The sequence below is a fragment of the Hevea brasiliensis genome, chromosome 14 (genome assembly GCF_030052815.1).
Source record: "Hevea brasiliensis isolate MT/VB/25A 57/8 chromosome 14, ASM3005281v1, whole genome shotgun sequence".
Taxonomy (NCBI): Eukaryota; Viridiplantae; Streptophyta; class Magnoliopsida; order Malpighiales; family Euphorbiaceae; genus Hevea; species Hevea brasiliensis.
Window position 1 is genome coordinate 22,190,850 of NC_079506.1, and position 11,606 is coordinate 22,202,455.

The 11,606-nt window shown below is 32.3% G+C and overlaps 2 protein-coding genes across 2 annotated transcripts; one reads left to right on the top strand and one right to left on the bottom strand.

Annotated features, from left to right (window-relative positions):
• Positions 1-4,157: 4,157 nt before the first annotated feature.
• On the bottom strand, positions 4,158-6,626 carry LOC131172905 (receptor-like protein EIX2). Its single transcript, XM_058134444.1, has one exon. It carries the CDS (start codon positions 6,624-6,626, stop codon positions 4,158-4,160), a length of 2,469 nt encoding a protein of 822 aa, XP_057990427.1.
• A 155-nt stretch (positions 6,627-6,781) lies between these two features.
• Positions 6,782-8,903, top strand: LOC110659325 (uncharacterized). The gene is made up of 3 exons (XM_058134445.1): positions 6,782-6,996; positions 8,543-8,837; positions 8,900-8,903. Exons 1-3 carry the CDS (start codon positions 6,972-6,974, stop codon positions 8,901-8,903), a joined length of 324 nt encoding a protein of 107 aa, XP_057990428.1. The 5' UTR covers positions 6,782-6,971.
• The last annotated feature ends 2,703 nt before the right edge of the window (positions 8,904-11,606 follow it).

An 11,606-nucleotide genomic window follows, 5' to 3' on the forward strand; every position in this document is an offset into this window, starting at 1 on the left:
TACCAATTTTGCCTCTACCTCTACCACCTTTGCCGCGATATCCTCCTCTACCACGTCCTCTGGTTAATGCTTTCCTTGAGTCATCTTGTTGTTTAAATGACTCCCCCATCACTTGAAAAGCCTTTTCATCATTCTTTTCATTTGCCTGTTCAACCTTGCCTCATGGGATTGTAAAGATCCCATTAGTTCATCAAACGAGTAAGTAGCCAAGTCTTTCGACTCCTCAATAGCTGCCACTACATGATCAAACTTTGGAGTTAAACTGCGCAACACTTTTGCAACAACAGTCACATCAGTAACTACTTCTCCATAAGACCTCATTTGATTAACTATTACAGATACTCTAGACAGAAAATCCTGCACTGATTCTCCGCTTTTCATTTGCAAGGTTTCAAAATCACGGCGAAGTGATTGGAGTTTTACTGTGATTACCTTTGAGGAACCTTGGAACGCCGTCTGCAAGGTCATCCATGCTTCTTTATTGTATTTGCTGCGCTATTTTTGAAAAAATTGACTCATCCACTGCTTGCTGGATGAAGAACAGTGCTTTGGAGTCCCTTTTCTTGTTTTCTTTAAGTCTAGCCTCTTCATCTCGTTCAGGATACCCGTTCTCAACCAAGTCCCACAAATCTTGAGACTTGAACAATGTCTTCATTTTGATGCTCAAGAATTCATAGCATTCAGCTTTGAAGATTGGAATTGATGGTTGAGAAATATTCATTGCATTGCCGTTAGATGCCATGAGTCGTACGCTCGGTTACAATCGAACGAGGCTCTGATACCACTTCTGTTGTGAAAGGAACGTAAGATGGCTCACTAGAACTCACAAATGCTGCAAAATAAAGTAATCACAGCAAGCAATAAAGTGAGGACAGCAAAGAGATAACTAGTTCTCAAAGAGAAATTTAATCAAACATATGGTGGGCACAAATCTGCAGAAAGCTTTGACATACAAAGGCATTTTATTCATGAACCAAAGTGGCCTTTAAATAGGCTTAACACAATAACTGAAAACAATAAAATAGCAGAATTAATTGGCACTAAATAAAAATGCTCCACTACTAACAAACAACCAGAATTTTAGGAAGAAAAAAAATGTGCCTAAGACAAAGTCAGAAAATAAAACAATTGTCACTTTGAATCAATCTCTAATAGTGACAAAGATACTTAAAGCAGAATTGTGGGTTCAAATGCTGCTATGACCACCCTTAATCTAATCTGCCACTTATGACTGTTGAGCTAAATGATTGTTAGTCTTTTCCTGCCGGCCTTGTCATCTGTCTGTACCATTCCCACCAAACTAGTCAATTATACCACAGAAGTCTTCTGTATCTTCCTCTCATATTCAACATACCCTGGAAACTTCAACTCAAAGGAGATGATAAAGTGACTGTAAATGACATGACTAGGATAAAGAAGCTAGTTCGTGTAGCTGATTTCTGTGACAGTGGCGATCAGACATGAAAGAAGACTCGAAACTTTAGAAATGGGAAAGAGTAGCAGTGAGTTTCTGTGCCGGCAAAGAGATTTTGATTTAGCCGCGCGTTGTACAGATGTCCGACACTAACCGTAACTATAAAAATTTTAAATAAATTTCACATAATAAAATTTTTATAACAAAATTACATCTATTTTTGTTCCTTCGCAGAACTCATTTTCTTGGCTCTCATCTTTATATCACTGTTCCTTTTACCTCATAAAACCTAATTTTTTTCAAGCTCATTTTTATATTATTTTATCATTTTAAATTATTTAATTTACATAGGTAATAATACATAAAATATGAACATATTATGTATCTTAATAAAAAAAAATAAATATAAAATTATCATGTTAAGTAAAATAAATATAATTATAAATTTATTATTTATTTTATAAGATTAGGATATCAAAAATATTTTAGAAAATAAATGTAAATGAATTTTTAATTTTACATTATGCCATGGAGATGTCACATTAGGCCACAATAAGGTGCAATTGGAATTTAATTAGTAATTTTTTAGTATAGAGAACTATAAAAAATTTGAAAAGTATAAAGTTTTTTTTATAATTTTCTCACTTTATTTTAATTTATATAAAATTTTAAATTATTTTTAAAATTAAGAATTAATTAATAATTAGATTTGGATTAATTTAATTGGCATGAAAATGTTTCAATATAAAAATTTAATAAAATAGTACAAAAAAAAAGAAAACAGAAAGAAAAATACTTAAAATGACATGAAAGGAAATAATTTTGAAAAAATTTATAATCTTTGAATATTGGTACAAAATTAGTATTAAACATAATTAATGGCAAAAAATGATTTATATAACTAATTTTATCTAATTATGAAAAGCTAATTATTATTGTAGTTCTATATATTTTAATTAATTATATATAATTTTTATAGTAAATATTTTAAAAAAATTATTTTTTAGTCTTTAACCTATGTTAGGAATAACAATACATAAAGTACTAGTGAAAATTATTCTTTTTGAATCCGGTAAGTATTTTAAAGACCCAAATTTAATTATATTACTTGAATGACATTCGAACCATTTTAATTTATATATTTTAATTAATACTCTACATAAAATATAATAATTAGTAATTTATATTTTAAAATCTAATAATTTTAGAAAAAATTATATAAGGCCCTATACTTTTAATTTTTTTAAGCTATACTAATTAAATTTCTAATTAAACCTCGTACTTTTTAATTTTTAATAATTATATCTTATCATTAGTATAATGTGAAAGATGATGTGATAATTTACATAATATATCTGTTAATAAAATAATAATTTTGTTAATGATAGGATAAAATTGATAAAAGGTAAGAGTCTAAGTAATAATTTTTATAATATAAAATAAAATTGTAAAAATTTGAAAATCATATGTTTTTTTTTAACAATTTTCTCCTCTAAATCACTTTGACTGCTTGACTTTTTACCATATATATATATATATATATATATATATATATATATATGGTCTTAGTTATTTAGAATTCAGCTATTATTACTTTTTAATTTATTTAAAATGTCAAATAATTTAAAATTATCATTTTTATTATATATTTTTTTTAAAAAAATTAATACATATTATAAAAATTTGATACATATTAAAGTCGATAAAATTTCTTAATTTTCTATTTATCAAAAAAATATTTTTCATTAATTTATTTCCTACATACTTTAAAATGTTAGAAAATATAAAAAATATTTTTCACAAAATAAACAGAGTTTAACTCTAATACACTAACAATCTATTTACATTCTTTCCCTAACAATCTATTTACATTCTTTCCCAAAAGTCCAAGACAACACTTAGGGGTGGAACTAGAAATTAATCTTTAAAGAGCCAAAAATAAATATTAAAAAGAAATTAAATGAAATCTCCATAAAAATATGTGGACTAAAATAAAAATACATAATATTAAAAGATTAAAAATTGAATAATATAAAAATATAAAAGAAATTTACATAGAAGTGCAAAGACCACAATAAAAATAAAAATATTAGGGGGTAAATAATAATTTTCTAAAAAATACAGTAAATTTTTTGCAAGTAAAATTTTAAATTAAAAAATTTTACAGAGTAAACAGTAATTTTTGAAAAAAATCATTAAATTTTATAGGTAAAATTATAATTTTAAAAACATTTGGACTAAACTTTTGGACTTCCTTAGTAGATGTCATGGAAGAATGTCAATGCTGGAAGAATTTTCCTCTTATTAAGAATTCAATTTAACTGATTTTTTAGTTAATTTTTAAGTTTAAAATAAAAGAGTTAATTTTTTTTAATTAAACAAAATTTTCATTCAAAAAAAAAGTGAAAGAATTTTTAAATTTTTTTTTTATAAATAATTTTTTGCAATTGAACTCTTTTAAATTAATTAATCAAAAAATAGCATACAACTAAGTTGGAAGATTATAAAATATTCTGGTGTATATAAAAACAGTATTCCATCTTTTACAAAATAGCGAATTCTCCTTACTTACAAAATGCTGGATGAATCTCACATGATGAGAGCACTTAATAATCCCTCCAAAAAGTTTATTCCTAAATTTTCCTTTCTCCAAATTCAAGCAACTTTAACATCCCAGACTTGCTGAATTACTTCACTAGATTGTATAAGAAATTTAAGACTTGCAAAAGAAAAATGAAAAACGTCAGCGTGCGCCCCGATTTCTTCTTCTTGTAGCTGCTTTCATTTTCTCACTTGACAATCTATAAGCAGTTCCATCCACAAATGCAAAGTACACTCCACCCCAAGACCTTTTCATCGCAAAAACTAAATAAGGAAGCAATAAACCTGCTGCAAATCCCACCCCAATGCTCATGTAAAACCATTTATCGATGAAGCCATTGCCATTGTCAGCCTGATCTGCTTTCCCTCCACCATCTGGATAATTGTCACCTCCATTGTTTGAATCATTCGAACACTTCACCGTCAGAGGATCTCCACATAGACCAGGGTTCCCAGCAAAAGAGGATGCATTAAAAGTTGACATCTGATTTGTAGAAGGTATTATGCCTGACAAGTTATTGTTTGACACATTCAAATTCCCCAGAAATGTCAATGAAGATATGCTTTGGGGAATAGGACCTGAAAGCCTATTGCCTGAGAGATCAAGAGATAACAACTGACGCAATTCTGAAATGCTCTTAGGAATCGGGCCACTGATGTGGTTTCTTGATAGATTCAAAACTTCCAAACCAACTAATTTTTTTATTGCTTCAGGAAGTTCTCCACTGAAATTGTTTCCAGACATATCTATACTGGTTAGCAGGGAAAGAGTCCTAGTGTACCTTAATTCAAGGCCATTTATGGTCACATATATGTTCTCTTGGTAATTGTGATGTTCAGAAAGAGTTCCATAAAGCAAATAATGGTTAACGTTCTGCTGTTGAGTCATGGCTTTAAGATTGCTCAAGTTAGCAGGAATGGAACCATTTAATTGGTTTTCCGCCAGATCCAAAATTTGCAGGGAGCTCAAATTTGAAAGTGCCAAGGGAAGTTCTCCAGAAAATTTATTTGACCTGAGACTAAGTATCCTGAGACGCGGAAAATCTTCTCCAATCCATCGTGGTAAATTTCCTGTCAACATGTTGTTTCCCAAGTCTAAAGTTTCCAACTTTGACAAATTTTGAAGAGATGATGGAATTTTTCCTGAGAGTTGGTTGTTGCTCAAGTGAAGTGTTTGAAGCCCAGTTATCTGACCTATAGAGTTTGGAATCCCACCAGACAAATTGTTTTTTTGAAGGTCTAGAACAGTGAGAGAAGAACAATTTCCTATGCTTGAAGGAATGCTTCCTGCCAAGTTATTTTTTGAGAGATCAAGGACATCGAGCGATATCTCTCCGATTGAGACTGGGATTGCACCGGTCAACTCGTTACCAGAAAGTGAAAGAAATGACAACATTGACATGACTTGACCAATATTTTCTGGTATACTACCGGAAAACTGGTTATTAGAAAGATCTAGTAAGAAGACATTTGGAAGAGGAATGGGTCCTTTGAATTGGTTGGAGCTCAAATCAACATTTGCATAGGAAGTTACATTGAATGGATTTGGTATATGACCCTCTAAACTATTGAAAGAAACATTCAAAAAGGCTATAATGCTAGTCATGTCCCAGAACCATTTTGGGATAGAACCGGAAATACCAGCCCCGGAGAAATCTAAAACTTGGACCTGTTTTTGAGATCTAAGCCAAGAAGGGAAGGAAGGACCCAGATGGCATGAACCCATCTGCAAGAAAATGACTTGGAAAGGAGGGACCCAGTTGGAGCTGACATTTAGAATGAAAGAATTTTCTGATAGATCAATTTTCTCCAGTTTCCCCAGCCTACGAAAATGTGCTTCTGAAATAACACCTGTCAATTTATTGAGAGAAACATCAAGGGAAGACAACTCAGAGAGCAGTCCAATGCTAGCAGGCAGAGAACCATTTAGCTTATTTGACGCAAGCGTGAGGGTAGTCAAATACTGTAACTTTCCAATAGAAGAAGGAATGGAACCTTGAAGCAAGTTACCGTTCAACCGGAGTTCGACAAGATTCCTGAGCTGGCCAATTGAATCCGGTAAACTTCCGGTCAGGTTGTTTAAATACAAGTCAATGTACTGCAAATTAGAAAGCTTGCCAATGGAGCTTGGAATCCCACCCTCAATATAATTGAAGTGTAAATCAAAATGAATAAGAGATGTCATATTTCCAAGAAGAGTAGGAAGTCTACCATGCAACCCATTGATAGATAAATCAAGAATTTGTATCTTTTTCCAGCTTCTTGCAAATAGTTGGAAGCAACTTGCTGAGAGTTTCAAATTATAATTAAGCTTCAATGACTGCAAATTTGGTAATTCACCAAAACCAAGTGGAATCCTTCCAGTCAACATGCTATTTCCGATGTCAACAGATACAAGGCTGCTAATGTTCGCAAGCCAAGTTGGCAACTTAGCCTTGAAGAGGCTGCCCTGAAGGTTTAGGACTTTAAGCGAAGTAAAATTAAGAGAAGGAAGAGAATAGGAGAAACCAGATAAACCACAAAATTCTAAGTGCAACTCAGATAAAAGTGGAAGCTTGTTTAATGGCTCAATCCATTCTCCTCCTAACTTTGAAAGGTGTACAGAATTCATTGCCAAATATTTTAGTGAAAGAAGACCGCTCACCCATTCAAGATTATCAACAGTTAAACCCCAATAAGAGACATCAAGGAACTGCAAGCTAGAGAGGTTTCCAAGATTTGGAGGAATTGCACCACTAAACCCAGCATATGACAGGTTTATGTTGACCCCGTGTAGCTCAAAATGAGCATTGATTTTGATGATAACAAAACTCAAAGAGAATCTATCTAACCCAACTTTAAAAGTGATGTGTAGATTCTTTGTCTTATTACTAAAGAATTCTTGAAGTTGCATCTAAGGAGAAAGGATACTCAAAGGCATTTCAAGACAAATTCAAAATAAGAAAAGGACAAGACTATGGAAGCCAAGACTCAAAGAAAAGGTATGAAAGGCATAGTATTAAGGAGTGAGTCTTAGGTCTTTTGTAAAAAGAATGAATGAGAATCTAGTCATATGGAGCTCAAAAATGAAATTTTATTTTCTGATTATTTTTTCTCATCATGACCTTGGATACTACCATTGAAATATTTTTTAAGGTCTAAATCATTTGACATTGCAAGTTGAGATATGCAGATGTTGACTTAGTTTGCTAACTGGTTTGCTAAAATCGTTAGTTTACTAACCAGTTCTTGTTGCTCCTAAAATTTTATTAGTTTGCTAATTTATCAGAGCTGCTCAACTTCGCACAAAAGGACAAAATAACGGCTATTTTGTCTTGGGCAGTGTGTATAACGTTCCAAAAGGGTTTCAAACGGTCTAAAATAATTTGGGACTATATATACACCTTCTCTACTTCATTTACAATTTGATGAAAGCTAACAATTGAACTCCAACATTGATTTTTCATTTATTGCTTTCATTCAAGAGCTTTAAAGATTTTTGAGCTTCCATTGGCAAATCTACTCATCTCTTCTTTATAGTTTGATTTGTATTGAGTAAGAGTGAGTGTTGAAATATTAAATTGCATTCAAGAGAGGTTGTACAAGCACCTATTGAAGCTTGAGAGAGAAAGTGCTTGTGATAGCACTTGTAGAGGTTTCAAGCTACCTTGGTAAAGCTTGGTGTTGTAAAGGGCTTTTGGTCTCTTGCCTTCAAAAGAGCAAATAGTGGAGACAAGACTCAAAGAGGGTTCTTTGAGAGAGTGGATGTAGGCTAGTTAAGCCGAACCACTATAAAAATCATTGTGTTTGATCTCTCTAACCTTTACCTCCTTAATTTTGTGCAATTTAAATTTTTCTTACTATACATGATATTGAATGTTGTTTGAATAAGATTGAGTTGATATATTTGAGGACATATTAAGTGACTTGAGAAATCAATTGTATATTGTATGGTGCATGCCTTGTTAGATATTACCATATACATTGATTGAGGGTTAAATTGCAACTTAGGAACACATTGTTGAAGCTCATATTATTTTCATTACATATAGAGAAACACTTAGTTGAACATAGCCACAATTTTTCATTAGGCTACAAGCAAGGGCCGAAAAATTGTTAAAGTCCAATTCACCCCCCTCTTGGACTATATTTGGGACAACAAATTGGTATCAGAGCTTGACTCTCTTGCTTAGGGTATTACAACCTTAGAGTGATCCATAATGGCTAGTTCATCTAGTAATACTGCCGGTATACCTGCACCTTTAGTTGAAGGCTACTCAATCACTAGACCACCACTTTTCAATGGCACTAATTATTCATTTTGGAAAGTAAGAATGAGAAATTTCATACAATCTGTAGATATTGATGCATGGAGAATTATTAAAAATGGTCCACATGTTCCTCAAAAGAATGGTACTGGAACTACAAAAGTTCCAAAACATGAAGATGAATATGATGACAATGATTGGAAGAAAATCTCTATAAATGCTAAAGCTATTAATATTTTGCATTGCTCACTTGACCTTAATGAATACAATCGTGTTTCAGGATGTCAATCTGCTAAGCAAATTTGGGATAAGCTTGAAGTGACTTATGAAGGAACTGATGTTGTTAAAGAGTCCAGAGCAAACCTTCTGATTCGAGATTATGAGTTGTTTGATATGAGGCCAGGAGAATCAATTGCAGATATGAGTACAAGGTTTACCGATCTTGTAAATCTTCTCAAAGCACTTGGTAAAAAATTTGAGGAAGCAGAACTTGTGAAGAAAATTCTTAGATCACTTCCAAAATCTTGGGAAGCAAAGACTACAGTTATCCAAGATACCAAGGATTTTAAGACTTTCACCTATGATGAACTCATTGGTTCTCTCATTGCACATGAGATGGTATACAAGAAGGATGAAGTTGAATATGAGCAAAAGAAGAAGAAAAGCATTGCTCTCAAGTCAAACAAGGATGAAGATAAGAAGAAAGGTGTTGCATTTAAAGTTGACTCAAGTGACAACTCAAGTATTTCAAGTGATGATGAAGATGAAATGGCTGTGCTTGCAAGAAAATTTAAAAGAGCTTTCAAGAAGGGTGGAAGCAAATACAAGAAATTCTTGAAGAAGTATACTCCCAAGGATAAACATTTCAAAGATTCAAAAGAAGAAATTGTATGTTATGAGTGTCACAAACCTGGACATATCAAGCCCAAATGTCCACTACTCAAGAAGAAGAAAGAAAAAGAAGATAGGAGCAAGAAAGCAATGAAAGTAGTATGGAGCAACAGTGAAGAATCTTCAAATGATGAATCAAGTGACAAAGAGGCTGCTCTTCTTTGTTTGATGGCATGTGAGGAGAAAGTTGAGAGCTCACAAAAAGATGAAGAAAGCGACAATGAGGTTTGTTGCAAAGGAATGAAGGAAAGTGATAAATGGTATATAGATAGTGGTTGTTCAAAGCACATGACTGGTGAAAAAGACAAGTTTTCAAAAATTGCAATGAAAGATGGAGGATATGTAAAATTTGGAGACAAAGGGAAAGGAAAAATAATTGGAAATGGCACAATTGGCACCAAACCTTGTATTGAAGATGTATCGCTTGTTGAAGGTTTGAAATACAACTTGCTAAGTGTAAGCCAACTCTGTGATAAAGGTTTTGAGGTAAAGTTTACTTCTTCTCTATGTACAATCAATAACTTAGATAATGATACATTGTTCATTGCCAATAGATCCAATAATGTTTACTTGCTTGACATGAATAATTTTGAAACTAATCATGGTACATGTCTAGTATCTCTTGATAACTCTAGTTATTTGTGGCATAGAAGACTGGGTCATGCAAGCATGCATACACTCTCAAAACTGTCTAAGAAAGAACTTGTTAATGGTCTTCCTAAGATTAAATATGAAAATGAATTTCAATGTAGAGCATGTGCACTAGGAAAGCATACTAGAGCATCTTTTAAGTCTAAGAATATTGTGTCTACCACTAGGCCATTAGAATTGCTTCATCTTGATTTATTTGGACCTGTAACTCCTACTAGTTTAGGTGGAAAGTCATATGCTTTAGTTATTGTTGATGACTATTCAAGATATACATGGACATTTTTCCTTGCTCACAAAGATGAAACTTTTGAAAAATTCACCTCGTTTAGTAAAATGGTTCAAAATGAAAAAGGCTTTTGCATCTCATCTATAAGAAGTGACCATGGAACTGAATTTGAAAATCATTTGTTTGAGAAATATTGTGATAAATATGGAATCAATCATAATTTTTCAGCTCCTAGAACACCACAACAAAATGGGGTAGTAGAAAGGAAAAATAGGACTTTGCAAGAAATGACTAGAACTATGTTGAGTGAAAATAATTTGCCAAAGTACTTTTGGGCTGAAGCTGTTAATACATCTTGTTATGTGTTGAATAGAGTTTTAATTAGACCAATTTTGAAAAAGACCCCTTATGAGCTTTGGAAAGGAAGAAAACCAAATATCTCATATTTCAAAGCATTTGGTTGTAAGTGCTATGTTTTAAATAACAAGAAGGATAACTTAAAGAAATTTGATGCTAAATCTGATGAAGGAATCTTTCTTGGGTATTCAACAAAGAGTAAAGCCTATAGAGTGTTCAATAGAAGAACTTTGGTTATTGAGGAAACTATTCATGTTTTGTTTGATGAGACTAACCCTTCTATTAGAAGGAAAAATGCTTGTGATGATAATAATGAGCAGGTTTTTGGAAAAGAAAATATAATATCAAGTCAAGAAATGGAACAAATTGATGACAAAGATGAGGAAACTCAAGGAGAAACTACAATAGATGTCCATGATGCCAATGAAGATCAAATTAATGAAGAAATGCCAAATTTGGAAGAATTACAAGTAAATGAGCCACAACATGAAGATTTACCTAAAGAATGGAGATTCCATAGAAATCATCCTCAAGAAGACATTATTGATGATCCATCTCAAAGGATGATGACTAGAGCACAATTGAGAAGATATTTTGGTAATGTTGCTTTTGTTTCACAAATTGAACCTAAATGTTTTGAAGATGCTCAAAATGATGAAAGTTGGATTCTTGCTATGCAAGAAGAACTAAATCAATTTGAGAGAAATAAAGTTTGGAATTTAGTGCCTAGACCAAAAGATCATTCAATTATTGGTACTAAATGGGTTTTTAGAAACAAAATGGATGAAAAAGGCAATGTTGTTAGAAACAAAGCTAGACTAGTGGCTCAAGGCTACAACCAAGAGGAAGGGATTGATTTTGATGAAACCTTTGCTCCGGTTGCTAGAATTGAAGCTATTAGAATGTTGTGTGCCTTTGCATGTTTCAAGGATTTTATGCTTTATCAAATGGATGTCAAGAGTGCATTTTTAAATGGTTATATTGATGAGGAAGTGTATGTTGCACAACCTCCAGGCTTTGAAAATCATGAGTATCCAAATCATGTTTATAAACTTACTAAAGCCTTATATGGTTTAAAGCAAGCTCCTAGAGCATGGTATGAAAGGCTTAGTAAATTCCTTTTACAAAATGATTTTCAAAGAGGCAAAGTGGATACAACACTTTTTGTTAAGAAGCATCATAATGATATGCTCATTGTGCAAATTTATGTTGATGATAT

Coding starts and splice junctions, on each gene's coding strand:
- LOC131172905 (XM_058134444.1), bottom strand. CDS start 6,626: ATGAATTCTGTACACCTTTCAAAGTTAGGAGGAGAATGGATTGAGCCA.
- LOC110659325 (XM_058134445.1), top strand. CDS start 6,972: ATGGAAGCCAAGACTCAAAGAAAAG. Junction 6,997..8,542: donor AGCCAAGACTCAAAGAAAAG/GTATGAAAGGCA, acceptor ATCGTGTTTCAG/GATGTCAATCTGCTAAGCAA.